General features: G+C 41.0%; 2 protein-coding genes across 2 annotated transcripts in view; one reads left to right on the plus strand and one right to left on the minus strand.

Annotated features, from left to right (window-relative positions):
• Positions 1–1186: 1186 nt before the first annotated feature.
• On the minus strand, positions 1187–25888 carry tmem198aa (transmembrane protein 198aa). Its single transcript, XM_019882482.1, has 7 exons — positions 25458–25888; positions 13503–13751; positions 11786–12024; positions 10178–10390; positions 8990–9113; positions 5568–5863; positions 1187–3973 (listed from the first exon to the last, which is right to left on the minus strand). Exons 2-7 carry the CDS (start codon positions 13639–13641, stop codon positions 3821–3823), a joined length of 1164 nt encoding a protein of 387 aa, XP_019738041.1. The 5' UTR covers positions 13642–13751; positions 25458–25888; the 3' UTR covers positions 1187–3820.
• A 1577-nt stretch (positions 25889–27465) lies between these two features.
• The window catches only part of bin1a (bridging integrator 1a), a 21249-nt gene continuing 20739 nt past the window's right edge, over positions 27466–27975 (plus strand). The window contains exon 1 of the mRNA XM_019882503.1: positions 27466–27804. Coding sequence (XP_019738062.1) covers positions 27718–27804 — 87 coding nt within the window. The 5' untranslated portion in view covers positions 27466–27717. The remainder of the gene's footprint in view (positions 27805–27975) is intronic.

A 27975-nucleotide genomic window follows, 5' to 3' on the forward strand; every position in this document is an offset into this window, starting at 1 on the left:
TTGTGTTAGTGTTTGCGGCTGGAACAAAAGTGGGAAGATGGTGGTTAAAAATGTCAAGAAACATCTATTGAAAAAGGAACTAAGACATGTGTGACATTATGATCTTGGCCTTGAGCCGAGAGCGTGTGATTGCGTGTGCATGGGCGACCATGTGGAGCTGCTTCACTCTGACTAAAATCGCAAAAATAAAAGACATTTATGATCACAACTTGTTCAAGGTTCTTTTGGCCAGACAAACATGTGTTGTGGCCCTCCTGCGTGCACTACATTTTTTATCATCTGAAACAATTGCTTTGACACCAAGTGTTTTTGCGCCGCACATTTAATCGACTCTTTGAGCAAGCGGGGGCCCTGTTGAAATGATCAGAAGCGGTCTCTGTGAACAATGGCTCGTTAATGAGCTGGGCCCCGTCTCGATCGAGATCGACAGTGAAGCATGTGTCTGAAGTCAGTGGACTGAAAATGTTAGCAGAGATAAGAAGCGGAGGGGAGGGGAAGGCTACAAGACAGAAAGGCTGAGAGGGCAGCACAGGCAGCGAGCAAGACAAAGACAGTTCGATGATAATGAAAAGGTTATAACGGGAGAGAGATAATTACTGAATCCGAGAGAGAAAGATAGCAAGGGAAGTAATTTCCCAGCTTTTTCGTTGGTTGAAGATTTGTGCCATTTCCTGTTCGATGATAGCAACATTTCCACTCAGCCAAGATATATATGGATTATTTACATTATCCCTTTCAGGGACAGCGGTTACCGGTACTTCAGTGGACAGTTTATCATGTTATCAGGTTACAGGGTGTGTGAAAGAAATGAGATTGTTACTTTTTTTTAATCCTGGTCTTATTTTGACCCTGGAACATGTTATTTTGAGTTCCATTATTTCCTATGGGAACAGTTGTGCCCATGATAAAAGGGACATTTTTTTTAAATATAGTGTTTGTAATTAAGGTGGTGGTGTGCATGGGTCTAGTATTCACAATTAGTGTAGGAGAAGTTCAAGCGTAACCCCACTAGGATTTGTTTTTCTGCAGGTCATATTATTTTGCCTCACAAAATACATTTAATGGTATTTTACTGTAAATAAAGCAAGAACATGCATGCAGCCGTTTTAAGAACACTCCAAGCTCAACCACAATTTATTTCGACAATGGGTTATGTGCACCCTTATAAAAACAAAAACACACACTATTTCTCGAATCACATGAATGTCATTTAATCATATCATAGGTCCATTTAAAACATGCTTAATAATAATAATAATAATAATAATCATAATAATAATAATAAAATAAGCAGAACAATAGAAATGATGGCAATAAGGTGAATCAGTATCTCTTCACAGGCTCATGTCTGTCTCTCAAATAAAAAACGTATCACTTGAACATTCAAGAACACAATTTAAAAATATCTACTGCACCAGAAAATAATCGCTGAAAAAAAAATCTACAAGACCATGGCGTAAACATGACGACAGCGAACGTTCATTACATTTAAAAAGTATTTATATCATGGTATGTACAATGAGTGTTCCAAACATGTCCTGCAGGAGGTGCAGGGTGTCTGATAAAGTGACACATTTTTCACTGAATTTCACTGGAGCCATTGAATCTGTTCATAAATTCAACAGAGTAATGTTAATTCAGCTCTTAGCTGTGAACGATGTAAAGACACAATTAACTTGACTGCAGTTGTAAACCAAAAATGATATCAAGAGACGAACGTGGCAACATTAGACTGAAATGCAAAATGATGACAATACATGACTAATGAGTGGATGGAAATGTTTTCATGCCTTTTCAAAGCCCTTTTCCTGCACAGTTTAAACTGAGACGATAAAGACACAAGAGACTTGAAGAATAGACAAAGGATGAGGAAGGACAATGTAGCAAATGTCACAAGTTGAACGTATCCTGCTGTCCGTTATATGAATTTGATGCTGAGAGCCTACGAATGAAACAAGATGTCACGAGTCAGCAGAAACATGTGCACGTATCCTATTTTCAAGTAACATTTTCAGTATGTCATGGCTGTTGTTTTTTGGGTGTTGTGACAGGACTCTCCACTTTTTTTTTGGATTGCTGAAAACAGTCCAATTTGAAAGTAATATGTGTTCTACGTCTAATAAAGGGTAACGAGAACAGATGTCACATAGACACTTCGTCGCAATGAAAACACAAAACAGTTCAACAAGGACACTCGTGCATGGAAGGGGTAACAGTGCACGTGTACCCCTCAAACAAGTGCAAGGCCTGCCAAGTTTCACACAACCACAAAATATGTTGTGGCACTTCAGTATTGAAGTCATTGCAATCCTTTGTTTTATCGTATTTAAACATCTACAAGATGTACACAAAAAATAGGTACAAATTTGCTTTTGGTGCCATACGTAATGTTGAGCAGTGGCTGCTTGTTTCATGGCTCCACAATGAAAGTAACAACAATAAAGCGAATACAAAGTGAAAAAAAGACCGTAAAAAATGCCGCTTTCTCGATATCCAGCACACAAAACCCACACAAATATACACGGCGAATCCAGTTTTAAACGATAGAGGGCGCCATTGCAATTGCTTCCATCGCTAGCTCAATTAAGAACCACATTTGCGTGTCTTCGCCGCCATCATGATGTTATGGTATTTATAGGAATTATGTTATTTACTCATGTTTTCTTATTAAAAACAAAACAACAACAAAAACATCATATAATTACATCTACCTACATCAGGAGAGTACCCCCCCTCACTTTAGCCAATATTTGGTACAATCCATCACTTGCCAAAGGGCTTGTGTGTCTGCACCAACACTGTAGCACATGATTTCATATGTTCACTGTTGTGTGTTGTCCGCCTTGACAACAACACACCGTCAACTCAGTCAGTTTCCTTTTAGGGCCAGTATACACTGAAACAACTGCTGCAAATGTGCTTGTGAATAGACTTTTACTGTGGTGTTGAATGGGGTCAGGGGATTTGAAGAATAAAATCAAATAAGGGGAATAGAGAATACATTCTCATATAAAAACACATCTATCCATTTTCTGTGGCGCTCATTAGGTTACCAACTGACTTCTGGTGAGAGACCGCACACATTTGTTAGCAATGAATCGAAAGAAGGAGGAGGATAGAATGGTTTCTGTCTATAAAAATGTAGGTAATGGATATATCACGGTGACACATTTCTGGACCTAAAATGAAATTGGGATTAAAATTGGTACCTTTTTAGGAGAGAATGACGGCGTACTCGTTCGCTAGCCTGATTGCCGTAGAGGCGGCATGCATTCACTTCCCACTCAGTGACTGAGAATAGTGTGTGTCTATGTCGTGTGTCATTAGATTGGGAATTTACATATTTCAGCAATGGTCACCAGCTGGTTGGGGTAACACAGCTACCAGTCAGCTGATATGATGAGAGCAAAACCTCTTAGAGAGGAATTTTAAAAAAAAAACAAAAGAAAGTGTTGTGTTCATCTTCCAGTGTAAATAGCCTTCTCCATGGGAAAATCCAACATCTGAAGGTGGTGACTGCTTCCTGAAAAATCACTCAATGTGACTCCTTGGGCCGAAATCCCCAAATCAGCACACATATATTAAAGCTGCACTTGGAAAGACAATGCTTTCAATGGATGTCTGATCATGTGACAGTTTTGTTGCAGCCTCTGTTGATAATTGTTTGCTGTAGAAAACAGCCAACAAGCCGACTTAACATGCAGCTCTGTTCCCGTAGTTCTTGTTTTCCTCCGGCTTTACTTTGATAGACACAACATTTAGCGTGCCAAACATCTTTTTGTATTTTCGTTTTTCGGGAGGATTTGTACATTTCGAGCTGTCAGATACGAACTGGAGCTCCTGAAGGCGCTGTGAGGGGCACTTGAGAGCCACAGTCATAGTCAAGTTCAGCCATCCGGGAGCGGCTCATCATTCGACTGTGGGAGTACGCTCGTCTGTCTGTTTGCCTGTCCCTGAAACTGCGGATGTAGCTCTGTGAACAGAAACAAATGGAGTGAGTCCACAGCTGCAGCAAACGCTGACTCAGAGACCATCCCAACCCAGACCAGGATAGACTCTACACATTGTGCAGGTCTCCCACTTCCCCCAGGCCCAAGATAACCCCAGGGGCAACTGTCACACACAATACACGCCTCCCTTTGTGGAGATGCCCAAGAGGAAAACAATGGAGCTCAACAGGAAAGCTGATAAAACGGGCTGAGAAACCAGTCAAATGATGCTCTTTGGCAGGCTGTTCCATAGCTTAGGGCCATAATGGCTAAATGCAGCTTCCACGTGGAGTTTTTGTGGTAGCTCTCGGATCAATTAAAAGTGCCAGAGGACCTCAGGAAACGGAAGGGCTGACATGATAAAAGCAGGTCAGGTCATATAAATAGGATGGCCCAAAACCATTGAAACATTTAAAAACTAATAAAAGAAAATGAAAACCATCCGGAAAATCACAGGGAGCCAAATGATATGCACACCCACCCTCTGGTCCTTTCCAGTACTCTCACCACCCGCGTTTGAGAGAAACGACCTGAAATGTTCTAGGGAGACTTGCCAGTCTCTTATCTTTAATGCTCACTATACTCGCCAAAAGACTGGTTATTTTCCGTTGAACTACTGTACTTAATAGATGTCAAAAAGATCGAGTACATGTCTGTGGAGCATTTTTCTGACAAATGTGCAAGTATTTTATCCAAAATAATTGCTTAATTTTATATTATCTCTGTCACGCCCATGTGACAATGTGTGACTCCACAGTCTCAACTGGAATCAACTAGTATGTGTGCCAAGAGTGCCATAGATAAAAAAGGCCAGGCAAGAGAGATGTTACAGCGACAAAAGGGCCGACCTTATTTAATTACCTCTGCCAAAGATACCTGATCTTTGTCTAAAATATAATTTATTATCTTCAAAAGGCATTAAATGACTCAGTGTCATCACGAAAAACGTCGATTTACAACTGCATGACATTTAGATAACTTCGGAAGATGGTGCCACAGCCCCAGGTAACATCCACGAGGGTAACTATGTAAAGATTAACGAGCAGACCTAAAATTGACCCTTGGGGTACCCCAAACTGAATTTCATGTACTACTGAAGAACATGTCTTCATACCTACAAATAAAAATCAATTTGAGAGACAAGAATGGAACCAGTTAGAAACAGAGATATTTTTTTATGTGACATTCGTGCTTGTTTAACTGTTCCTATAAGTTCGGAGTGGTTTTCCCACCCTCTCTCCACTCATCTTTTGGTGTTGGTTCTCCACAGTGGTGTCTGGTTTATTCTTATGTTTTTATTTGAAAGTGGAGCCAATGATTCCAATGTTTATTTCAGTTTACTGTTAAAATGATCAACAATAGAATCACAAGGTGCGGATAAAACTTCAGCAGGAGTGCTCTGTAATATCTCTATTTAAATATGCAGCCACTTCAGAAGGTCGCATTTCTATTTTGGTTGCCTGGCAACATCAATGAGAAAACAACAAAAATTACCTCACAGTTCTAAAAGTGTAAATGGATGATAATTTTTTTTTCCCAACAGATGAAGTAACACATTTCTGCAAATAAAGCTCTTACCGGTGAGAGCACATCTCCTTCAAAGCGCTTTTTGGGGTTGGGCTTGCGATGGAAGCCCGGCTCAGTCTGAGGGTGAGGGACTTTGTGGGGCTGCGTGCTTCGGGATGGGTGATGGGGGTGAGATGTCCCTGGATGGTGGTACTGCTGGTGGCGATGGCTGTTGGCTTTCTGCTTCTGGCCGCTCTTCTGGTTCTGTTGTTTTTTCTTCTTCTTGTTCTCATTCTCCTTTTTGAGCCTCTCTTCTCGCTGCCGGATCCGCATGAGCTGCACCCGCCTTTGTTGTCGACTCAAAACCACTGGAGAGACAACAGGAGATAATTAGGAAGAACGATGTTTTTAATTTCCTGGGGAAGTGAATGGGAAAATAATAATAACACATTTTAAAAACATTTACTATTCAAGGTTGTTAATAACCCTGCTGGAGATGGTCGCAGCGAGGAAAGGAAACAATGCAAATGGATATTTCTTCTCATTGTGGCTTTGTGCATTACGGGTGTGCATTTCTACCTCTCATTTTTGGAAAAAAAAAAAAAAAACATCCATAGAAAGTGACCTGAAAAAAAGTCTTTCTTTTCTCCCTCATTGTTCGCTGATACGATCCTTTTGTGCACTTAAATGTGCATAATGTTATGTAGGGATGCGATGCAACGATAATGCAATCATGTAAAAGCAGCCCCTCTGAACATCATGAAAATCATAGCGTGTCACCATCCCTCTGTGTGTTCTTGTTGTCCATTGTTTTGGTTTTCTTTGTGTGAGCGCATGGATAACGAGGCACCATCTGCCAGAGAATTGCTTGATGAAACCCCCATTTTATTTTCCTCAGCTAACCCTCTGTGGACCCCCTGGCCAAATTCCACTTATAATGTCTGTGTGTGTCTTAATGGGAGAACAGAGTGCCATCGAGGGTCCTCAGAAATAGGGAGAAAACAAAACAAACTGAAGAGAAAGACGAACCAATTATGTTCCAACATATCAGTAGTGTGCTGCACGCAATTCAATGGCTGCCACGTGATTTTCCTCACTGGCCCACTTGAGTGCCCCGTTTACCCAGTATGCACCAGTTCAAACCCCCGCAAGCCCCTTCCTCACACCTGCTCCCTCTGCACCATCCCCCTTTTCTCCCCCATCTCTACCGTTAATAGACAGCATGAAGGCATTCAAATATCTCAAAATCTTTCAAATCACACCACAATATTAAAAAAAAGGTGGAAAACAGGATGCTCACTTGAAATGAATCCATTATGCTCATTGCATATATTACCAAGTACTGTATTTACTAAAATCCCTTCCCTTCCTGAGCTTTCCTTTGTGCCATTTAAAAAAAAGAAAACAACATTCTGACAACTTGCACAAGCAATTGAGATTCATGTAACTACCTTTATGAAAATAAATGCTCACTTTTGATTTACCTTGTCAGGGAGGCATTAAAATGATCGGCACTGTCCAAAAACAGATGTGTACCGAAGTTTTTTGTTTGAGTCCTTAGACCCTGGGCTTCAGCGTAAGCAGCCACAAACCACGCCTGTACTCCGCATTACGTGGTGATAACCGTTTTTCATTTTGCTTATCCATTCCTGCACATGAGCAAACACAAAATATGCAAAGTGGAAGCCAAATTACCCCCCCCCCCACCCCTCACCCCTCGCTCAAACTTTGAAGTATCACTTCTTTGCATGTGTTTGCTTATCAGTGCAGAAGGGTTTTATGAGCACTGGTCTTGTTCCTATTAAGGAGTCATGTTTTCCCCAGGATTCTATTGTGTAGTTTGAAAGCAGCAATGTTTCCACGTCTATTTCCCTGACGCTTCACTATTTTTCAAAATAGCCTGACAGAGCTTCATCGCTCTTCCCTCACCCTTCGACTGGAAGCCATTACAGTCCATTGTTAAAAGCTGTTTTTGAAGGCCGACAGTGGCACCGTTTTATCTGCCGTTGTTGCGTGAGTGCTAAATGAATGAATGAGCAAAAGACCTTGTATATGTCTGTCACAGTGTGCGAATGCATGCCTGTGAGAGCTGTGTGTTGGTGTATTTGCAGCTTGAAGTTGCGGGTGCCATCTTGCCATCTGTGTTGTGGTTGCTTTCGGGACAGATCAAAAAGCTATTTCCCTTAACAACACACAAACACGCATGCTCGTGTTATTATTCCCTCATTGTGGATGCAATTTCAAAAGCAATTAAACCGTTCAGTGAACTTGTGACAAATGTAGAGCTGCTAATAACATTGCAGCAGCTTGGGGTGACCTCATGCTGATACTTAACAGGAATTGGTTTGTAACATTTAAAACTTTGAGGGTAAATAAATGAGACACCCCAAAAAACAAAACAAACAGTGTTGTACTGTTTTGTGTGCTCTAAGATTTTTTTTTCTCCCTCAAGTACGCTTTCATTTGGTCGCTTTCACCGTCAAAGTCAAGCCAGCTGCAGCAACGCTTGTTCATGCTATACATGAAGGTACAACGGTGAGAAGGCCAACTTGAAAATTAACCTTAGCTTACCAAAGAATACAAGGACATAAATGTCTTATTACGTATGCTTATTTTTTGTTGTTCCCAGTAGCGCATGGCAGTGTGGCACCAATCTTGACTTGTCTTCCGGCCTGTAGTCAGGGCCAGTTTATCTTGCCATAACAAACTGTTGACACCAATATCAACACGATGTCACACTGAAATCAAATTTAATCTCAAATTTAATTAAGGATGCAAAAAAAAAAAAAAAAAAATCCTTGAATTAATTACTGTGACATTGACATAAGGCGCATTTTGCCAGCATTAGCGTCCAGTGGCTAGTAGCTGCCTACCAAGCCAATGTCCCATATATATAACCATCGGGCTATGTTTGAAAGGCAGTTCAAGAAGCGAAAATGTCTCTGTGCACTTTTGTTGACAGCCTGACAAAGTCCTACTCATATATTTTCCGCACTATAAGGCGCACCTAAAGGGACTTAATTTTCTCAAAAGCAGACAGTGCACCTTATATGGATCTTCTAGCTCGATCAATATAATGATTTCTTGGACGTAGTATTTTAAATGTGCTGTAATGTGTTTTGTTACAGCCGCAGCAGTTGTGAAAGCGCTATACAAATAAAGCTGTATTGAACTGTATTGTATTCCCTTTAGTGTAACTCCATCTAGTGGATGCATAACGCAACCACAGCCACTATTGTAGCTTCTATTCTATGCACCTTATAATGCAGTGCGCCCTATATATGAAAACAGTTTTAAGATAGGACGTTCGTTGAAGGTGCGCCTTATACTCCGAAGCGCCTTATAGTGCGGAAGATACGGTATATTTTTAACAAACCAGGCTGACTCAAATGCTGCATCATCTGCTGCTGTAGCTGACAAAATCCCCTTCATTGAACCCCTTCATTCCATTCCATTAGAAAATGTCAATCACAATAACATGGTTGGGTACTCACCCTCAGTGTGAGAAAAACCCTCTGCTGTGACTTTCCACTGAATCAGCACTCCAAGCAGTGCCAGGACAGGCCACACCCCCATGATGACCCACGTGAACCAGCAGACCGGCTTCTTGGGCGCCACCTGTATTGATGGCAAACTACAATCTTAATGCTGTATCGAGTCAACAGCCAAGTGATTAATTCATCCCGAGGACAGAAAACAACCGCAACAAATGCAATAATTTTGTGGTTTACAATGTTGGTGGACCAGCCGAGCCACACATTACCTCTACGCTGAAGTGATTCCATGTTCATTTCAAAACATGTTATCACATAAATTACATTTATACTTTTGGGTTTCTTTGCCACTACTCAAGCAGATTAGTATTTGCCAATCATAAATCACACTTACATGCAGCATGGGCAGCACGAAATAGAAAACCTATTTCACGGTGCTACTTAAGCACTAAATTGTGAGGGTGCGAAAAGAGCTCATGAGTCGTCGAAAATGATTAACTTGTAAAACCAAACAGTCCAGAGACTTGATGATTAATTCATCAATAAAGCAATTATGCACAGTTGAGGAACAGTTGCTGTTGTACTAAGCCTACAAAAGCCGATGTGGTATTGAAATTAAATGTGTTGGTTTGAATTTATTGGTAGGCTCAATAAGAGTTTGGCATCGGCGGGTATAAATATAGACCGGAGGAAGCTTTAAAGCACCCCGCGGCTCATATAGGCTGGGTGTGGGGCTAACGATTTCCTGGACAAAGTGCAGTTTGACTGGCTTGTACAAGACTGGATGATTCATGACGGGAAGCCTGTATGACCCCCCCCTCGGCCTTCTGCAGTATTTCCTCAGCACAGCAAATGTGTCTCACTACATCCCCAGTGGAAAAAAAAAATGAAATGCTCGACTGCACATTACCAATGAGTCATCAAGGAGTATGTTATGCATGCACTGTTGCAAGTGGATGATAAATAGCTATTTTCCACATCGCTCTATCTACTTTGCTTATCTGCTCATTGCTTGACAGATTTGAAAATCGGAGTTTGCGGCGTTGCATCGTTCTAACCCAAATATGGGGGTTATCTTTAGTTCTGAGCCAAGCAATTTACTCCCAATCTCGAACAACTATATCGTATTTCTGTCTGCGTGTGCAATTAAAAGTTCAGCCAGAAGCACAAAGAAACCAGAAGAAGCACCTTGAGTCTCTCATAGATGTATTGCACCATCGCAAACAGCTCGATGAAGTAATCCACTGTGATGGTAATGATAGCTGAACCGAAAGTGGCGGTAGACAAGGTCACGAAGCAACGCTGCCATTGAAGAGTGAAGACGGCAAACAGGGTCCCGGAACCCAGAAGAATTCCCAGTGGAACCCACACTGTTCTGGGGTGGTAAAATTCCTCCATGACCTGAAAAAGAATGATTGATACATTCAGAGACAGATTATTTAACACATTACTGATTTTTTTTCAAGCGGGTTTGCTTTGCACATACTATAAATATTTGAATGGAGGTTAGACATACAGAGGAGGCTACCAAGTCATATGCCCCCAAAAAAGAAGAGGTTAGAGAACAGGTTTCAAACTCAAGGCCCGCGGGCCAGATTCGGCCTGCCACTTCAATTTATGTGGTCCGTGGCAAATCATGTGCGTCAACTTAGTATGTTGCTAAAATACTGAAATTGGAAATTGTCTTTACTTTTGATAGCATTGAGATGTTCCAGGCATTTTTTTGTTTGTTACTAATCTTCCTTTTAAAAGAACTGAATTTTTTTTTTCCACTGGCTTTTGCATTCAAAACTACAGAGATTTTTTTGGAGTGATATTTACTTGAAAAAAACAAGTTACGTTTTTACACTCTAAATTGTCCCCATATGCGAGTGTGAGCGCGGACGGTTGTTCGTGTATGTGTGCCCTGCGATTACCTGGCAACTGGTTGTAGGTGTACCCCTGCCTACTGCCCGAGTGAGTGTAAACGGATTAGAAAGTGGGTGGATGGATATCATTTTTTCAGTGTAGTTATTAATTAATTTGTTGTGTCTATATGATAATATGGGACATACATTTATATGGGTTCACAGCCATCATGGCCCTCAAAAGAAAACCATAACTACAATGTAGCTCATGATAAAATGAGTTTGACATCCCTGATTTAGACTATCTGGAGAAATATTCTTCAAAACATAAAACAATTCACATCATTATCTATTATATGCTTGTGAGACGTCAAGTGTCTTGAGGCTTCAGCTCAGTTCGCATGTCAGTGTGTTTTGTAGCTCAAAGGTCTGCTTCGTGGTGCTGAGACGAACGGAAGGCACGTCAGGTGGAATAAAGGAGGAAACGTGGAGATTGGACAGGAGTGGCGATAAGGAGGTTTGACAAATATGGAGAGGTAAAACTGGGACTTGCTATAAATGTGTGTAATATCATTTTTAATTTAATATTTGCACTGAGGTGTCTTAGTGATAAGCTGGACTGCAGAGGTTGGAGTATTATTTTTCTGTGCTTTTTTTTTTGTTTGTCATGCAACCAGAGAAGGGTGAGGAATATGTCATCATCACTGAATGAAAAATGGAACCTCTGACATTAGAAAGTGCAATTTTAGCAAGACATACAACACTTAGTTTGAGCAAAACCTATAAAACACCGCCCTTTGCAAACAAAATATTGCGGTACAATTCATATTGGTTTTATGATGGTGACAGCCTTTTATATTTTCCATGAGAAAAACAGAAATTAGACTTTGGAAGTCAACCAGCATCAACTGATTGTGTTTAACTTTGGAAATTGGACTTGTGTACTCACAACCAATGAAGCCACTCCAACCAACAGGCCCAGCAGCAGGCCCACCATGAATAGTCCGACACTGCGGACCAACATGGTCACCAGGCCGCACAAAGTCCCGATACCAAGGCCGATGCCCACCGACGCCTCTATGCTGAGCTGAGTGTCCATCACCCTCTCCTTGTAGCACAGCATGAAGATGACCACAGAGCCGAACATGAGGCCTGTTAGGAAGAGCACGGCCTTGAAGCATCGGTAGCCTGCGAAGAGATAGGAAGCAAACTCAGATGTGACCGGCATGCATGCAAATTATTATGCATAAATTATTTTTATGGATGATAATATAACCATGCCACACTGAGCATCACTAAGGATATTGCTAAGGTTATCATGGACCTCAGCTCCTTCCAACATCTTTTGCTGGAATCGACAGGATTATTTCACTTATGATGCTACATTCAGATTTTTTTTTTTTTTTTTGTGTTAAAAAGAGCAGTTAGAAAGTCAGTTTCAGAGATGGTGGGTTTTAGAATTTCCAAGAAGTTGACTTCCTGGTCTCTGAGTGGCTTAGACATGTGACCAATTAACCCAACAGCAAATAGTTTGACCCCCCCCCACCCCACCCCCAAAAAACAAGAAAAAAAAAATCAAACAAGTGCTGCTTTTAGTCTCAAAATCAGTATGTGCAGTGTTGATACAATAGTGATGAGTCACAGCTTTTTGTGTGTTTGTGTCACAGTATCAAGTGAATTAACCCAGCAGACTGCTTGACAAGTCCTTTGTGGAGTTTTGTTGAGAGTTTCGTTTGAGCTAGTTGGACGGACAGCGAGCAGCAACGGCTAGTGAGGCCTTTCAAACACAGACGATTGCTCATTAGAATGTGGTGGAAAATCCGATAACATTGTTAGCGGTTGTGTCCAAAATATGCTAATCATCATATGCGCCTTCATTAGCTAACAGGAACTCTGTTGCTGCCCTTCTCATTTCCCTTTCCTTTGTCTCCTCGCTTGGCATCTTTAGGGTTTCTTTTCTTTGGTTCTTTTTCTTCTCACTGCATCATTTTGTGTCTGTACATATTCAAATGTCCTTTTCTCTCGTTATTTTCTGTATGTGACATGACTCAAAGGGGAATCAACGTTGGATTTGTGAAGCTGGCCATTACGCAGCTCTTTCTCCCATTCAACCAAAGACAAAGCTCTGGTGGCCAAACTCATTCCGTTGAAGCATTCCTTTGAGCTTTCCTTATCCGTGGTCTCACTTGTTCTCAAAGTGTCTTCATTCTGCAAAACTGAAAACAACTTCAGACTTGGAGGATCTGAAGCAATTTCAAATCTTTCAGATTGTTATGTGTATAAACCCTGGCTTTTTGTGTCTTCAACCAGACAAACCCTGACATCATATTTGTCTTGCGGCCACTCCCTCTCATTGTCTCCTCGCCTTCCCCTAATATCCCTCGAGCAATCAAGTCCTCCATCCCATCTGTTCCTGTCAGCTGATGCCCTTTTATTTTTCCTGCTTTGTCCTGGCCTTTTATCTCCCCACATTTGTGCTCTAACTTTTTGGAGGTGAATTAAAGAAATATAATCACCGATTCATTTACATGACCTCTGTGACGGTGTCATTACGTACATTATATTGCAGACATTGTTGCATGGATTGCAGTTCGAAGACAATTGTATGAGATACAAAACGTGATTTGAATAACAATTGAGCGGTATAACGACGTTGCATCACATACCAAAGAAGCAGTAGATGATTCCAAAAATGCAGCTCATGGAGCAGACCACAGAGGGCACAATTTCATATTTCCTCTCTATCTCCTGGTCACATTTCAGTCCCAGCTGGGCCAGATCCAACAGCCGGCTAGTGGTGGCCATGTCGACAGAAGTGAGGGGAGCCAGCGTTGACGGAAGGTGTGTCAGGGATGAAGAGGTTGCTCGGGGCGGGGTTCTAGATCAGTGGGCCTCACCGATTGAGGTGTGGGAAACTACAAAAAGAGGTAGGAGAAAGAGAGGTTAGAGATTATTGATCACATCCTCAAAGTGCTCCGCTGGAGAGCACGTGATGCCCTAAGCATGCTTTCATTTGAACAAAAACATCTGAGCGCGGCCACAATGCGCATAGGTGAAGCGATCGCATTAATTAAAGCACTCATGCCCAACAAAGGGAAATTATTCAATCTAGTCACTTTATTTGTCTGAAAATATTTATCTATGTAAACGACAACGTAGAGTGCCGGGGATAAGGATGAACTTCTCTTCCATTAGATTTCAGAAGGTGGAATTAATGTACCGCTAAATAAATACTTATCACCAGTTGCCATTCATACAACAGAATAGGAGATTTGTGTACCACTAAACAGCTCCATTTCACGCTAACTCAAGTTGAGATGAGATCATTTTATCTTTTCAAATGAGTGTAAGTGTCATTAAATAGTGCTTAAAAAAATACATAAATCAGTAAGATTTTACAACAAGAATGTGGGTGAGTGCTGACCCCACATCTCAGTGTGCTAACAACTAATGACTAGCTTGTTGCTTCGAGAACTCAAATGTCAGACGTGCTATCACACACAGAGGCTTTTCTGTCACTAGCAATATGAAATTAACAGCATTATCATCGGTTAATGAGAAGAAATATTAATGTAACTGTGTTATCAGTGCCTCCTGTGGGCGGTGTGCATGACTCAGAGTGAGAGCCGATTAGCATTAATACAGTTGGCAGAGGCAGTAGCTCGGTCTGTAAGGCTTCTTTCTGGCTTGGGCTAAGACCCGTTGCGGATTGGCCAGAGCTGAAGCAGTAGATGCCGGTTTACTTCAAAAGGTGCCCTTGAGCAAGGCCCGGTCACCTGACAGCTCTAGAATGTGGCCTAGTTGATACAGCAAGCACCCTTTCGTGTCTTACATGTTGTCTCAAAATGGTAGTTCATGTACTAAATTAATACACATTTTACAGTGTCAGTTCACCATTCTATCGACGCACCTGAAAAATAAAAGACACGTTTCTAACAGTCACCGACAACAGTGTTAGGTACACGTATTGAAGTTCTCAGAGTAATGCCAAATGCCGCGAGTTTAAAAAGAGTATCTGAATGAGACAAAGTGGGATGTAGGCGAGTAAGTTTGTACCGAGACCGGCTGTATTTGTACATTCAGCTAGTCAGGTCTAATGACTCACATCGTCTTCACAAAACGACTTTAGGATGATTTGACCTTTCACACAATATTCTGCAAACACAGAGTGAATACTTGCTAATAGTAATTCATTGAATAAATAAAATAAGTCATTTGTTCCATATACAATTTTTTTTAAATCAAAAGTGTCCCGACCCGAAAATAAATGGGTTACCTATTAAAGAGGCTGGTGAGCACACAATGTGCCATCCTGAGGAGCGCTTACTTGGCAGAAGAGGAACTGAAAGTTATTCAGTCGCCAATTCCCCAAAAGTTTTGCATCTCTTTTCAGTCAAATTTTTTTTTATTGTTATAATTTTTTTTGCCATTCCAGTGAATGTTTCTTGCAATGCAGACGACGGCCTTAATGAACAGAGCTTCACAGTACTTTGCTTGACCTTTTCCACAAAGGCTGACCAGCGTGACGACGAATGTGGTCGAGTTCTCTCGAGCAATTATTGACACGACAGCCCGATGAATTCACACGCAGCGTTCTCATGGAATGAAGACACAATTAAAGAAAAGACTGAGCCTAAGGCCAGAGCTAGGGACATGATTAAACAACATTGGATTGCGTCACATCCTCCCTGTTGCCATAACAACCTGCAGCAAAATAAGAACCTTACTAATGTAAAGGAGGGCAGTGTTGTTTCTAAGGAAACCTGCTCTAAGAGAAGAACCAGCCTGTCGTGGTTGCATATTGAGGCCCCTGGAAGCAAAGAACCCTGACCTATGACCCTTTTTCTTGATCGTTGACCAAAATGTAACAGAACTAACAGAGGTGGAATCAACCACTTAAAATAAAAAATAGGTTGAATACATAAAAACATACCGCGCTTCAAGACTCTTAGTCAATTCCTTAAAAGTTTGGATCATATTCCTTTTGCCAGTACCGAACCAACATTTTAATGAGGTCTAACCTCAACTCTGCATGCCTTCAGCCTCCTCATTTTTCTGGAGAGCAGCCACAGTTATCAAAGGATGTGCTTGGCTTAAAGACATGTGGGTGGAGACATCACACCATCGAGTAAGAGCGCAGAGCTTAATCAAGCGTTGTCGCCCATACAATTTGGATGCAAGGTTAATACATGTAATGATCAAGTACAGTAATTAGATCACACATGTTACATAAACAATCTGAGTGGAAAACCAGTGACAGTGACAGCGATAGCAATCATACCACTGAAGTGGTCCGGGATGTTCAGATTACAAGAACCGAATCCATACTTCTCTCTTTTGTTGTTGTTTTTTTTAAATTTTACATAAGGGGTGTTGCACTGAGGATTGAGAGGAAGAAATTTCATCTATGTTGCATGTCATACATAAAGCATATTTGACAATAAAGATGACCTTGACCGCGACCTTCACACGGCACACATTTGCATCGGTGCTGCACCGATGTATTTTGTTGCGATATATCTTACACCGGTGTAAATTTTGTGGAGCGTTCACATATATAAAACTGCTTACTAAAGAGAAGCCCGTTAACCCCGGTGCAGCCCCACTTGCTTTCACACGGCAGTTTCTGCGGCCGTGCAATACGATAATACGGAAATAAAACAGATAGACATTGAGCAGGGCATGCGTAAAGTGTACCGGTACTTCCTTTTCCCCGCCTTGTTTGTGACATATCAAAAAAAAAAACATGGTTTATACTTCTCCAGACAAATCAACGCTGTGGTCTATCAGACACCATAAAAGGATGAGAGAGAGAAAGGAAAGATGACGGAAGTACAACAGAGCACGTAAGCAATGCATTCTCCCCGTATGTAATCAACTCTTCTCACGCATAACCAATCTACTCCTGTAGCGTTCACACGTCCTATTTTATATCGGTGCTGCCCCGCAAACTAGCATTTACTCCGGAGTAAATGTTTAAACCACCTCCTGAACAGGGTTAAATTTGCTCTGGTTTAAGCTGTTTTCAGGGGCTACGCCGGTATAACTTTGTACGTGTGAACGCTCTACAGGGGACAGCCCCGGTACTACACCGGAGTAAAAGTTGCCGTGTGAACACCCCTATAGAGACAACAACATGATCTGCAAAAAGACTGAAAAAGCAGTCATATGCATGTCAATCCAATTGTAGGCAAAAAGGAAAGAAGTAAATTTTTGGTAACTCGACCAGTAACAATGGCAGTGTAGTAAATTCACATTTGTTGGAGAAGCAGTACAATATTGTTTGGGCTGTGACTCTGACTGAGTACTTAATACCCATGCGCAAGTCCTCTGATTTCACTGCTGAATGTTTTCAACGTTTACCGTGCATATGAAAAAAAGTTTACACATCCCTGTTCAAATTCCATCTTTTTGTGATATAAGAACAAACAAAATCTTTTCAAACTTTCTATCAATAATGTGACCGACATCAATGTCTCTGTGAAGCACGGTGAGGGCAGCACCATGCTTTGTTGCTATTTTTCTTCAGCTGGAACTGGTGTCACCTTTGTCAAGGTGAAGGGAACTATGTACAGTTTTAAAAGAGAAGTCAGTGTCACCACAAACTTTCAGTGCTTCTGCTAGAAAGCGAAATAATGTCAGCAAAAGCCTCCTAGAATCACTGAAATGGCTTTTGGATTACTGAGAGGCACTTTAAATTGTGTCCAATGTGTGCGCTGACTCCCATTTAATATGAGTTTGAATGTAGTTGGTTCAATCTGAGCGCAGCCACATCCCCAGTTCTCACAAGCATTAACTGTATATGCAATCACATTATTTCAGTGAGTTGTTTTTCTTGAAAATATGTATAAAAAAATAATTGGACTATTTATATGCCAAATTAATGGTGGCAATAGTTGTGAAATGATTGAGCTTGGTCTACTTTTTTACGTCACAAAATCTTGGCATGGGTGTGGAGACTTTTCATGTCCACTGTGCATGGATACTGTAGTGCCGTCCAAAACTTTCAAGGGGAGACCTTTTTTTAAAAAAATGTATGAATAAATATTTGCTCCAAAAATACCATAGGCATAAATAAAACAAAGCTAAATCAACATCACTGAAAGTCCAACACCATTTTTAAGGTTGAAACCATCCCCTGACTGAGGCAACAGCAGGAAAAGAAATGGAAATGTTCTCTTTATTGCAAAACACATTCTCATGTGAAGGTTTCCTGCTGCTTTCCTGGCCGTTGTACTTAAGAGCTCTTGTACAGAGACACTGCAATGACACAAACATTTCACAGGCTTTTTTTTTTAACCTTGCTTTTCTTCACAGCTGGAGGAAACACAAACATGGAATGCAGTTGGTTGGACACAAATGAGTGCCGTTTCATTGCTTGCATGCCTCTGTCAGGGTAATAATGGAATAGCTGTCAGCATCAAAATAGCAATACAATAGCCGCATGTCTAAAATGTGTGTGTGTGTGTGTGTGTGTGTGTGTGTGTGTGTAAAACAGATAGACATTGAGCAGGGCATGCGTAAAGTGTACCGGTACTTCCTTTTCCCCGCCTTGTTTGTGACATATCAAAACAAAAAACATGGTTTATACTTCTCCAGACAAATCAACGCTGTGGTCTATCAGACACCATAAAAGGATGAGAGAGAGAAAGGAAAGATGACGGAAGTACAACAGAGCACGTAAGCAATGCATTCTCCCCGTATGTAATCAACTCTTCTCACGCGTAACCAATCTACTCCTGTAGCGTTCACACGTCCTATTTTATATCGGTGCTGCCCCGCAAACTAGCATTTAGTTTGTAGTAATTAACATTACTTAAGGCTATACAGTGATCCCTCGCTCTATCACGGTTCACTTTCCGCGGCTTCGCCGTTTCACGGATTTTTTTGTGCTGTTTTTTTAATGCTTTTAACCTTTTAAATCAGAACTCGTCGGCGGCGCCGCGTGTCGACAGTACAGTATTTCCAAAAACTATTATAGTTATTTGTTGAAAATGTTTTTTTTTTTTTTTGTAATTGGGCCGGAAAACAGGTTTTAGTTTTTGATTTAATTGAATATATAGTTAAGTATTGGATAATAACTACTCACGGATTTCACTTATCACTGGTTCTTTTTGGAACGTAACCCCCGCGATAAACGAGGGATTATTGTATACTAATATAAAATACATGTATAAAATGTGTAAGTTAGGTTAGGTTAGTGTCTGAATAAGTTAGGTTAGTGTCTGAATAACAAAATACTTAAACATAAACATGAAATACACATGTAGTACTGTATATGTTGCTCTATGTGACTCGCTCTTGTTTTGCTGACTTTCGCTGCCTCTCGCGGACCTTTTGCGGTGTTTTCGCTATTTTTATTTATTTATTTTTTTGATGAGTACTTTTGAAAAATCTGCGATGCACTGAAAATGCGATAAGTGAACTGTGAAGTAGCGAGGGATCACTGTATATATATATATATATATATATATATATATATATATATATATATATATATATATATATATATATCTGTCCAAGAGAAGGGCCACGGTGACCGTTTAAATGTAAAAATACGGTTCAGGAATTGACAGTGTGCTGAGCAGAGAATTATGTCATATGCGCTCTGTTTGTGTGGTGTAATCCAATTGCCTCTTTACTTTGTTTTGAGCTCCACGGCAATGGCACAAGCCTCTTAATGGATGTCTGTCTTCCATGTGTCCTGTCAATATGAGATTCTCTTGAGGAAAAAAGTCTCCAGACGCAGTCTCAGGCAAGCATAAAGGGCATTGACGAATGAACATTTGGATCCAGAATATCATCATTCGCTAAACTTGGTCTAAAGACTCGAAAGATACATTACATGAGAGGGTGGAGGTGAAAAGAAGGTTTTTCTGGGTTATATGTGTGATTGGTTATATGCTTTGCAAATCCATGAGAAGCGATTCACAGTACACTGTCAAAAGATGATGAGTAGGCGCATGTGTTTTAACGGCATACATATTGATCATGCTGAACCCAGCAAGAAACCAACTGCCTCATAATTTCGAGAAGCAGATTCTGCTAGTACGCCACAGTGTGGGGTGAACGTGACAAACTGATGTCGGCAAAGGGAAACTCAAGAGCCATCTTTCAAATTTCTATAACACTTAACAGAGAAGCAAAGTTTTCTCCCAGGGGATTGCAGCTCAAAGGGGGGAGACAGTGAATCCGTATGCACATGACAGCGACACTGTTGCTGATGTCGTGATGATTGACAAACAAGATGACCAAGTTTGATCAAGTCCATTTATCACTGGGCAGACGATTCTGTGTGTGTGTGTGTGTGTGTGTGTGTGTGTGTGTGTGTGTCTACTGCCCTGGCCACAAACCACTGGCTTAATGTATCTAAAGCAGTTTTAACTAACTCCAATAAATGAAAATATTATATTGTAGTGAGTGTGCTATTATTCGGATTGTCTGCAGTTAAATTAGTGCAGCAATTGATCAAATAATTGTAAAAATATCCAAAAGAAATACTCCTCGCCCCCTCTCCCATTAATTGGGTCAATTATTTAAAAAAAGTTCGTGTGAAATAAATTACAAATTTGTCTCTTGAATGAAACTACTGGCTTGTCATAATCCCATCAGAAATTATTGAAATGTTCATAATACTGGTTGCAGAGTAGACTCATCTCAAAACTGTTCAAGTGTAAGAAGAAATTGACCAGTGGGTCATCAAACTTAAACGCCGTGCTCTACACAGTTAGATGGTGTAGGCAAAAAGTTTAGCATTCCTTTTGTGTCCAAAATTCCCTAGAAGGAGTACGAACTCTGAAATATGCCAAAATTTGCATCTTTGAACCAAAATGGCTGACTTCCTGTTCAGTTCTGGCCATGCCCCCTTGAGACTTTTTCGTGCATCCTGTTATGATAGACATGTCTTGCCGATTTTGTCTTTCTTGCTGAAACTGGTGTCGGGGACTAATTTATTTGAACTAACCAGGGGGGCACGACTGATTGTTTTGTGGTTGAGGGGAAAGACATCCATTTTTCATCGGGATTCACCCACCCATTTCTTGAGCCCCCCACCCTGCCCCCAAAAAGCAAAAAATAATAAACACAGCAATTTCATTGTCTCAAAATGTACAAGTTTTAGTTTTCTTATTTCGTTACCGGGCCTCCAGTTAGCTTTCAAAGGTCACTTTGCTTAACATCAGCACTACAGCTCACAATTATCTTTTGTTTGGAAGTTGGCGAACAGTGCACAGACAGTCCATATCGGCATTCAGGCCCAGCAACATGGCGATAATAAAACATCAGACTTGATTATAAAGCCAGAGCCCGATACAAGTGTTTGATCACACACTTGGGCGGCTGTGACTCACCACGTGAACACACACATGCACACACGCACTAACTCCCCGACACATGGTGAGAACATCCCCGGCCGAAAAACCTGCCTGGGCGCATTAGCCAGGATGACTTCAGACTCTGCGGACGCATCCAAAAATCCCGCCAGCAAAGCTCCGGGATCAGACAGGCTTGAGATCACAGTTGAAATGCACACGTACAAAGTGGCAAACATGTCGGATGGGCAGTGAGCAGCTGTTGTTTCGTGGCTCACACACCGTCAGAGAGCGCAGCTTGGCCTTAAACGCAGACGTCGGACTCCTCGTCATTTATTGAATATGATCTGATCCATTGTTTATGTTTGAGTGCGTGCGTGCGTGCGTGCGTGCGTGTGTGTGTGTGTGTGTTGGGAGGGGGGGACAATATCTGGATTAATAAATAACTAGATGCATGAATTTAAGAATTTAGAAAAAAAATGACCTTGTTTCATGTATCCTGTGAAACTTGATTGTAACCAAGCCATCGTTATTATGATTTCATTTTGTTGCGCATGATTTAAAAACATATATTTAGTGTCCATAATACTGAAACAAGAACACACGCTTTAATTATATGCTGCTTTGTGTTTATTTGCAACAGTATGCAAAAGCATAAACGACAGGAAAGGACAGCTTTAGAAGTCATACTGTCATATGCCCCGTTGCAATACAGAATTTAGAATGAGGTGCATTGACTGCATACTTTTACATTTGCATTGATCAAATAAACCTCAACCTCGGAGCGCTCGCATTGGAACAGCCTCAACTTTGGTCATGTGTCTGTTCAGGTCATTAAGTTTAAATGCAGCAGGGGTGATTTGAATGGAAGCTACAACACCATTAACTTTCTCCTCACACTCTCTCCGCTCTCCCTTTTGTGCTACAAATCTATTGAGATTGCGAGTGACCTATGGCATCATCCACCCGACTCAAAGCACATACACCCAAAACACAGTGCCGGCAGCTTGTTATGCATGTTTAAAAAAAATCCATACAATGGTACTAACTAACTAACTAACTAACTAACTAACTAACTAACTAACTAACTAAATAAATAAATAAATAAATAAAACAAATAGAAAATGCTGAACAGTGACCCTCGGTTGGGTGTAGCTTGGGACCACCGTAGGTAATTTGATGTGCGTGTACAGTATGTGTGTGACCGTGTCGTGTTGGTGGTCTCAACAGTGATCCCTGTGTAAGCTCTGGTCATTGCTAGGAGGCGGAAGGTGAGGTAGCAGGGGGCTAAAGAGGCTTTCATCAGATTACAGTTCATTCTCCATCTTTCAACATCATCCACCAGCATTGACGGCTGCTTTCAAGCACTTTGCTCCCTCTCAGAGAAAATCGGACCACAGTGTGTAGTTTGTCTCTGGTACAAAGCAGATCAATATTCCTCTTTCCTAATATCCGTAATGCACAGATCTTTCAGACTCAAAATACACGCAATGTACAACTCCCGGTGTTATGACCACTTAGAACTCAGTATTTTGCCATTTTCTCCTTCTAACTGACATAGTTAAATTGTTAGAGCACCCACATCGCCTTTGAAATACATGAAAAAAAGTTTGACCAGTGAGCATCAGATTAATATTCCGAACAGCAATGAGGTTTCAAACCAAAGTCAAATGTTTTGCCTAAATCTCAGCTCAATCACCGGGCTTCTCACCAAATTAGAAATTAATACAGCATCACATTCAACCGTTAAAACATTTTTCTACTCTGGGAGTCAAGTAAATGACTATAACTATTAATTTCATAATCTGCAGTACATTTTAAAATGAATGGAATTCATATTTAGCATAAAAAATATTTCAGTTAAAGCGGTGCCACAAATAATGATTTCAGAATGACCCGTGCGGTTCATCTGGGGCAACCACGTCATAAACAGTACATCTAGTGCTGGTTGAATAAAATTGTTCAAGGCCGTACATGTTTTTTTTTTTTTTAATATATCCATCTTGTCAACTATGGGGGATTTAATATTCCATTTCACAAGTTAAAGAATGCATATGCAGTATGCTAAAATCAAGATGAATATTTCATACTCTCCTCAACTTTCTTCAATACAAAATAAATGTGCAAGTGCAACCAGGCGTCATTTGAGACACTTTGATGTATGCGTTGGAAAAAAATAAATTAAAAAATCAGAAGGGATAATAAATCGTCCTCTAGTCCCCAAACAGAGGCAGATAATTTTTTTGCATCCATGACTTAGATGTCGCCAGATTCTGCAGACGCACTCACTAATATGGAGACCGGCCTCGCTGACAAAGCAGCGCGATGGCAAACAAATATCCACACAGGCCGCACTGCCTGAGGGTGCATGCACACTGAGTCACATCTGATGCCGTCCTCATTACACTAACTGTGGATACGTTGTCGTATATTATGGTCAGACTGTACCTTTCGTTTGTCTGAGTAATCTGTGTGTACGTGTGTGTGAGTGCGTGTGGTAATATGCCAATAGCAAAGGCATCTCTGGTGTCTATTAATGGGATTAGGAGTGACTTTCTCTCCCACAGCTCTCCTTTCTCTTAATCGCCTGGTTTTCTTAATTCCGACCGTATGTCCATTGCTTTGTCTTGCTCTCGTTTTGAACTGTGCTTTTCATGGCAATGCGATTATTATTATTTATTTTTTTTTTTTGATTCGGTCTCGTCACTCATCCATCTGTCTCTGGAGTGAAATGAGCTCTGCTGTAGACAAAGTGACAGACATCATTGTAGACATTTTGTGCTCAGTGCTCAGTCTCGAGAAAATCTTTTTGTCTCATGTTATTTCTAACCAGCTAAAGGTTATGAGCCTGAGAGTTTTCCACTGGACTTGAGTCATATTTTCTTGCGTCAGTCCAATTTCTGAGAAGAGCTAAATCCTGTCTAGATGTTTGACACGTTTTCAGCAGCTCACATGAGAAATGCCAGCAAGAGATAGAATTTCTGACTTCTGGCCAAACTGTTCATCAACTCTGAGCTTGTCACATCCGCGAAGGCCTGAGGAAGACTGCTTAGCTGTTGATTACAGTTACATAAAAGTATTGCACTATATGAGGCATCACTCAAAAAGCTTTCAATGGACTTTTTAAATAATGGATCTTTAAATATGATATAATGTGCACTATCCCCTGACCTTCTAATAGCTCCCATTACCTCATTTGTATGGCCAGTTTTTGCATAAGTATTATGGCCGCAACGATCTTCACACCATTTTTTTTCAGATTATTTGAATATAAAACCTTATTTCAACACCACTATTTAATCTTACCATCACATTTTTTGTTTTCTTGACTCCGAAAAATATCTCTTTTTACATGCACATACTGTATTCCCTTTGGGCTTTTCTTCAGTGTGCCTGATGCAAATAATGTACTGAATATGTCACAGTTACCTTTCAAATCTTTTCTTCTTGATGTCACAATTCAAAACCATTTAGAAGTATGTTTTAAGAGTTTGTTTTTACATGCTAGAGTCTTCAAGAAGCCTTTTGGAAGGTGACCGGAAACAGAAGAACCAAGAACACGCAATCTACCTACAAAGACCTGAGCCTGGATTTGAACCCCCAAACTTCAAAGCGTGAGGTGCTTACCCACTCGTTCACCGTTCTGCCCACAACCTAATAAGATATATGTACATTTTTAAAAAAAGTATCTTTTAGCGAGGTGGCGGAGTCAGTTGCGTAATTATTAACAAATTATTCCTGGTCTTTTCATTATTCGACAGAGACATTTCCTGCATCCTGTACAAAAGAATAGATAGATAGATAGATAGATAGATAGATAGATAGATAGATAGATAGATAGATAGATAGATAGATAGATAGATAGACTATAGATTAATGCACAGGCAGGCAGACTATTGGTGAGTGTAATACCTCCCAGTGTTTACACTCTGTTCAACCCAATTACAGTTTGTATATAGATAAGGGTAACATCATCAAATTTAAAGTTTACTCATTTTAATTTGGAATTGTCAAATACCATGAGGTATCATATCGACACGGTTGATAAGCGTGGAGTTAGTTGTATTTGAGAACAAAGCAAATACTCCCTAATGACAACAATGGAAGGCAAACAGCATACAGATGACTCAGTGCGACTGTCTCGATTTCAAACACACATTAAAAAACAATAATATAACAAAGGTGGACGCTCACCACCATGTAAGTCTGTTTTGGGGGAAAATCATTGTAATAATTAGGAAATGCAGTCCTAGTAGGAATCTTGGAGGTGTTGTGTGCGCCATGCTGCGTGTCAGAACAAAGAAAACTCACCTAACAAAAACATGTTTCATGTGTCCAACTGTTTCCTGCGTTGTCCATGCAAAGAGAACCACAAGGAGAATCATCCTCTTCTCTTGATCTGCTTGAAAAAGACCTCATTTCAATCTCACTGCATGGTGCCAACCGGGAGAAGAACTCCAGCGACACGCCACACACGGCTCTCAACTCCTCTCATCCACACGTGCAATATTCTGTTTGTCCACGCGAAAATGGCGCGGCCACCTTATGCAATATTGAAAACCCATAATAGTCCAGGAAATTGAATCAAAACCGCAAGACAGCCGTTTTCCCCCTCCCTGTGTTTACATCACGCTCCCTCTCCTTAAAGCACTCTCTATGTGCTTCCTTTGTTGTCAGCGTCTCATCCAGCATGACGGGCCAAACCATTCCACGACTCGAGAGGGGGTGCAAGAGGTGGGGGGGGATCCATTTCGTTACGGGAGCAACGAATAAGCTTGGTGACTCGTGGCCAAATGTTGTTATTGTGCAGGATAGAAGGTTGGGGGAGGGTTGGTGGTGAGGGGCCCATGTGAGTGAAAAGGGGTGGGGGGAGGCAAGGGGAGCAGAGTGGGCTCACGCACGGAAGATATGGCAGGATAAAAAAACAGCAAGTGTTCTGTTTCAGCACCGTGGAGAGTTCCCTAAAAAAGCAGAGAAAAGCGAATACATATTTCCTTAAACTCAATCGATGGCAGCAAATCCATTTAGCGGAAATTGTTTGTAGGCCAGCCTCATAAATACGTCAACCACAGGATGCGATACAATGTTTCTCTCTATTTTCTTCTGCAGAGTGACAAGACAATTCACACTCACTTAGGGCCAAAAGCAAATAATACATACAATATTGCACTGCATGTACTGTATGTATGATACTTAGACGAATTATATACAGGAGCGTGTTGTGTGAGCATGCGTTATGGGATTAAGAAAGAACGAAACATTTACCCTATAGTGTGCCTGTGGCGCCATCTCCAGGACAACAATTTAGCATTCATGTTTGTAACTATCTGGAGAGTAACGATACAATTGCAAGCAAGCTTATTTTTATGATCACGTTGCAACAGTTCTGTAAGACTGATATCTGTCTTGATATCTGTTTATTCTATGTACTATTCTGAGATACTTTTGTTTTGCGCCGTGAGGCAAACAAAAAGGCCAAACCTAGGAAGCAGGAATGGGCACCAAAAATGTTTTTAAATATATTTTGTCCAAAGCAGGCAACTGAAAATTACCTCCTTCGGGTACATTCTCGTGACAACAAGATCAATTAGATCACTAGGCAACTCTTAAAGCTGGAACGCATGGCAGGAGGGAAACCAGCAATGTGGCTAGACACAGCATAAACATCAAGAGATTCAGGGAAGCAAGATATTACGATGTAGTTTAGGGTACTTTAGCAATTAGCTTGTATTAATCACTTTAATTCAGTCAATTGGCTTCCCCATAATTTCTTGAAATCCCTTTGGTAGAACAATACTTGTCAGAAGTGTTGCTTATTTTTCAACATGGAATCGATGATCACTGACTTTAGAGTGACTCAGCGATATATTTAGCTTCCCGAGGGTTAATTCTCAGTTTTACTATTCAACGAGTTTTGATGAGGTGCAGAATGCAAATTTTGCCTCGCAAACTGCAATAAGAAATTGCTTATTTTTCATCATGCATTTACATAAATCTAACTTAATGCAATTTTCTATTGGTCTAACTGATGTCTGACATACTTGAATTTCAGTACTTATTTTTTTCCTTTATTTAAGCACAGTGTTAATGTTCAAATTTGCCACAATGTCTTCCAATAACAGAGGTATTTAATGAACACATAGGCCTACTACGTTTCTGTATTTTATTGTTGGATTGTTGGCAGTGATGGTGATACTTGGATTTTTAGGTGATGCTTTGTGTTACAAATTTGACAACCACAACCACTTGGACGGCCTGCGTGTATTGTATCCTATTGCACGTGTACGCGCAGAAGGCTGCTCTGTACCTTTAAGAGCATCTCTGTCAGCATCCTCCTCCCGCGTTGTGGACGCGCACGCTTAACAGCTCAATATTCGAGAATTACAGCCAGCCTGGCTTTGCATCATCCAACTGATACCACATCAGCTTCGCGCGACACGAACATTCCACGCTTGTATTTCTCATCGGGACATTGATGCATTTTCCTACACGGTCACCGTAGCGGTCCAGCCGTTGGTTTTTGCTCCTATTTCTCACCCGTGCGCGTCCCCAGGCTGATCCAGGCTATAAGATGGCTGAGCTAAATTTGGGGAAGGGTTTGACTGCGGGGAAAGTGGCCAGCAACGTCCAGAAGAAGCTAACCAGAGCCCAAGAGAAGGTAAGAGCTGCGGACTAAACGTGAGCAAATGGGGGGTGGGGGGGATGGAGAGATGCGAGGCCTGTAAAAATGAACGTGGAACCAACTTGCACACCCCCCCACCAAGGGGCAATGTCGCATCGCGACAGCCTCACAGCTGGGAGCTGAGATGGTGCATTTGGGGCTCCGGGG

The sequence above is a fragment of the Hippocampus comes genome, unplaced genomic scaffold, assembly GCF_001891065.2.
Source record: "Hippocampus comes isolate QL1 unplaced genomic scaffold, H_comes_QL1_v1.1 scaffold111, whole genome shotgun sequence".
In the NCBI taxonomy this organism is placed as follows: Eukaryota; Metazoa; Chordata; class Actinopteri; order Syngnathiformes; family Syngnathidae; genus Hippocampus; species Hippocampus comes.

Coding starts and splice junctions, on each gene's coding strand:
- tmem198aa (XM_019882482.1), bottom strand. CDS start 13,641: ATGGCCACCACTAGCCGGCTGTTGGATCTGGCCCAGCTGGGACTGAAA. Junction 12,025..13,502: donor AATCATCTACTGCTTCTTTG/GTATGTGATGCA, acceptor ATCTCTTCGCAG/GCTACCGATGCTTCAAGGCC. Junction 9,114..10,177: donor ACATCTATGAGAGACTCAAG/GTGCTTCTTCTG, acceptor CCATCAATACAG/GTGGCGCCCAAGAAGCCGGT.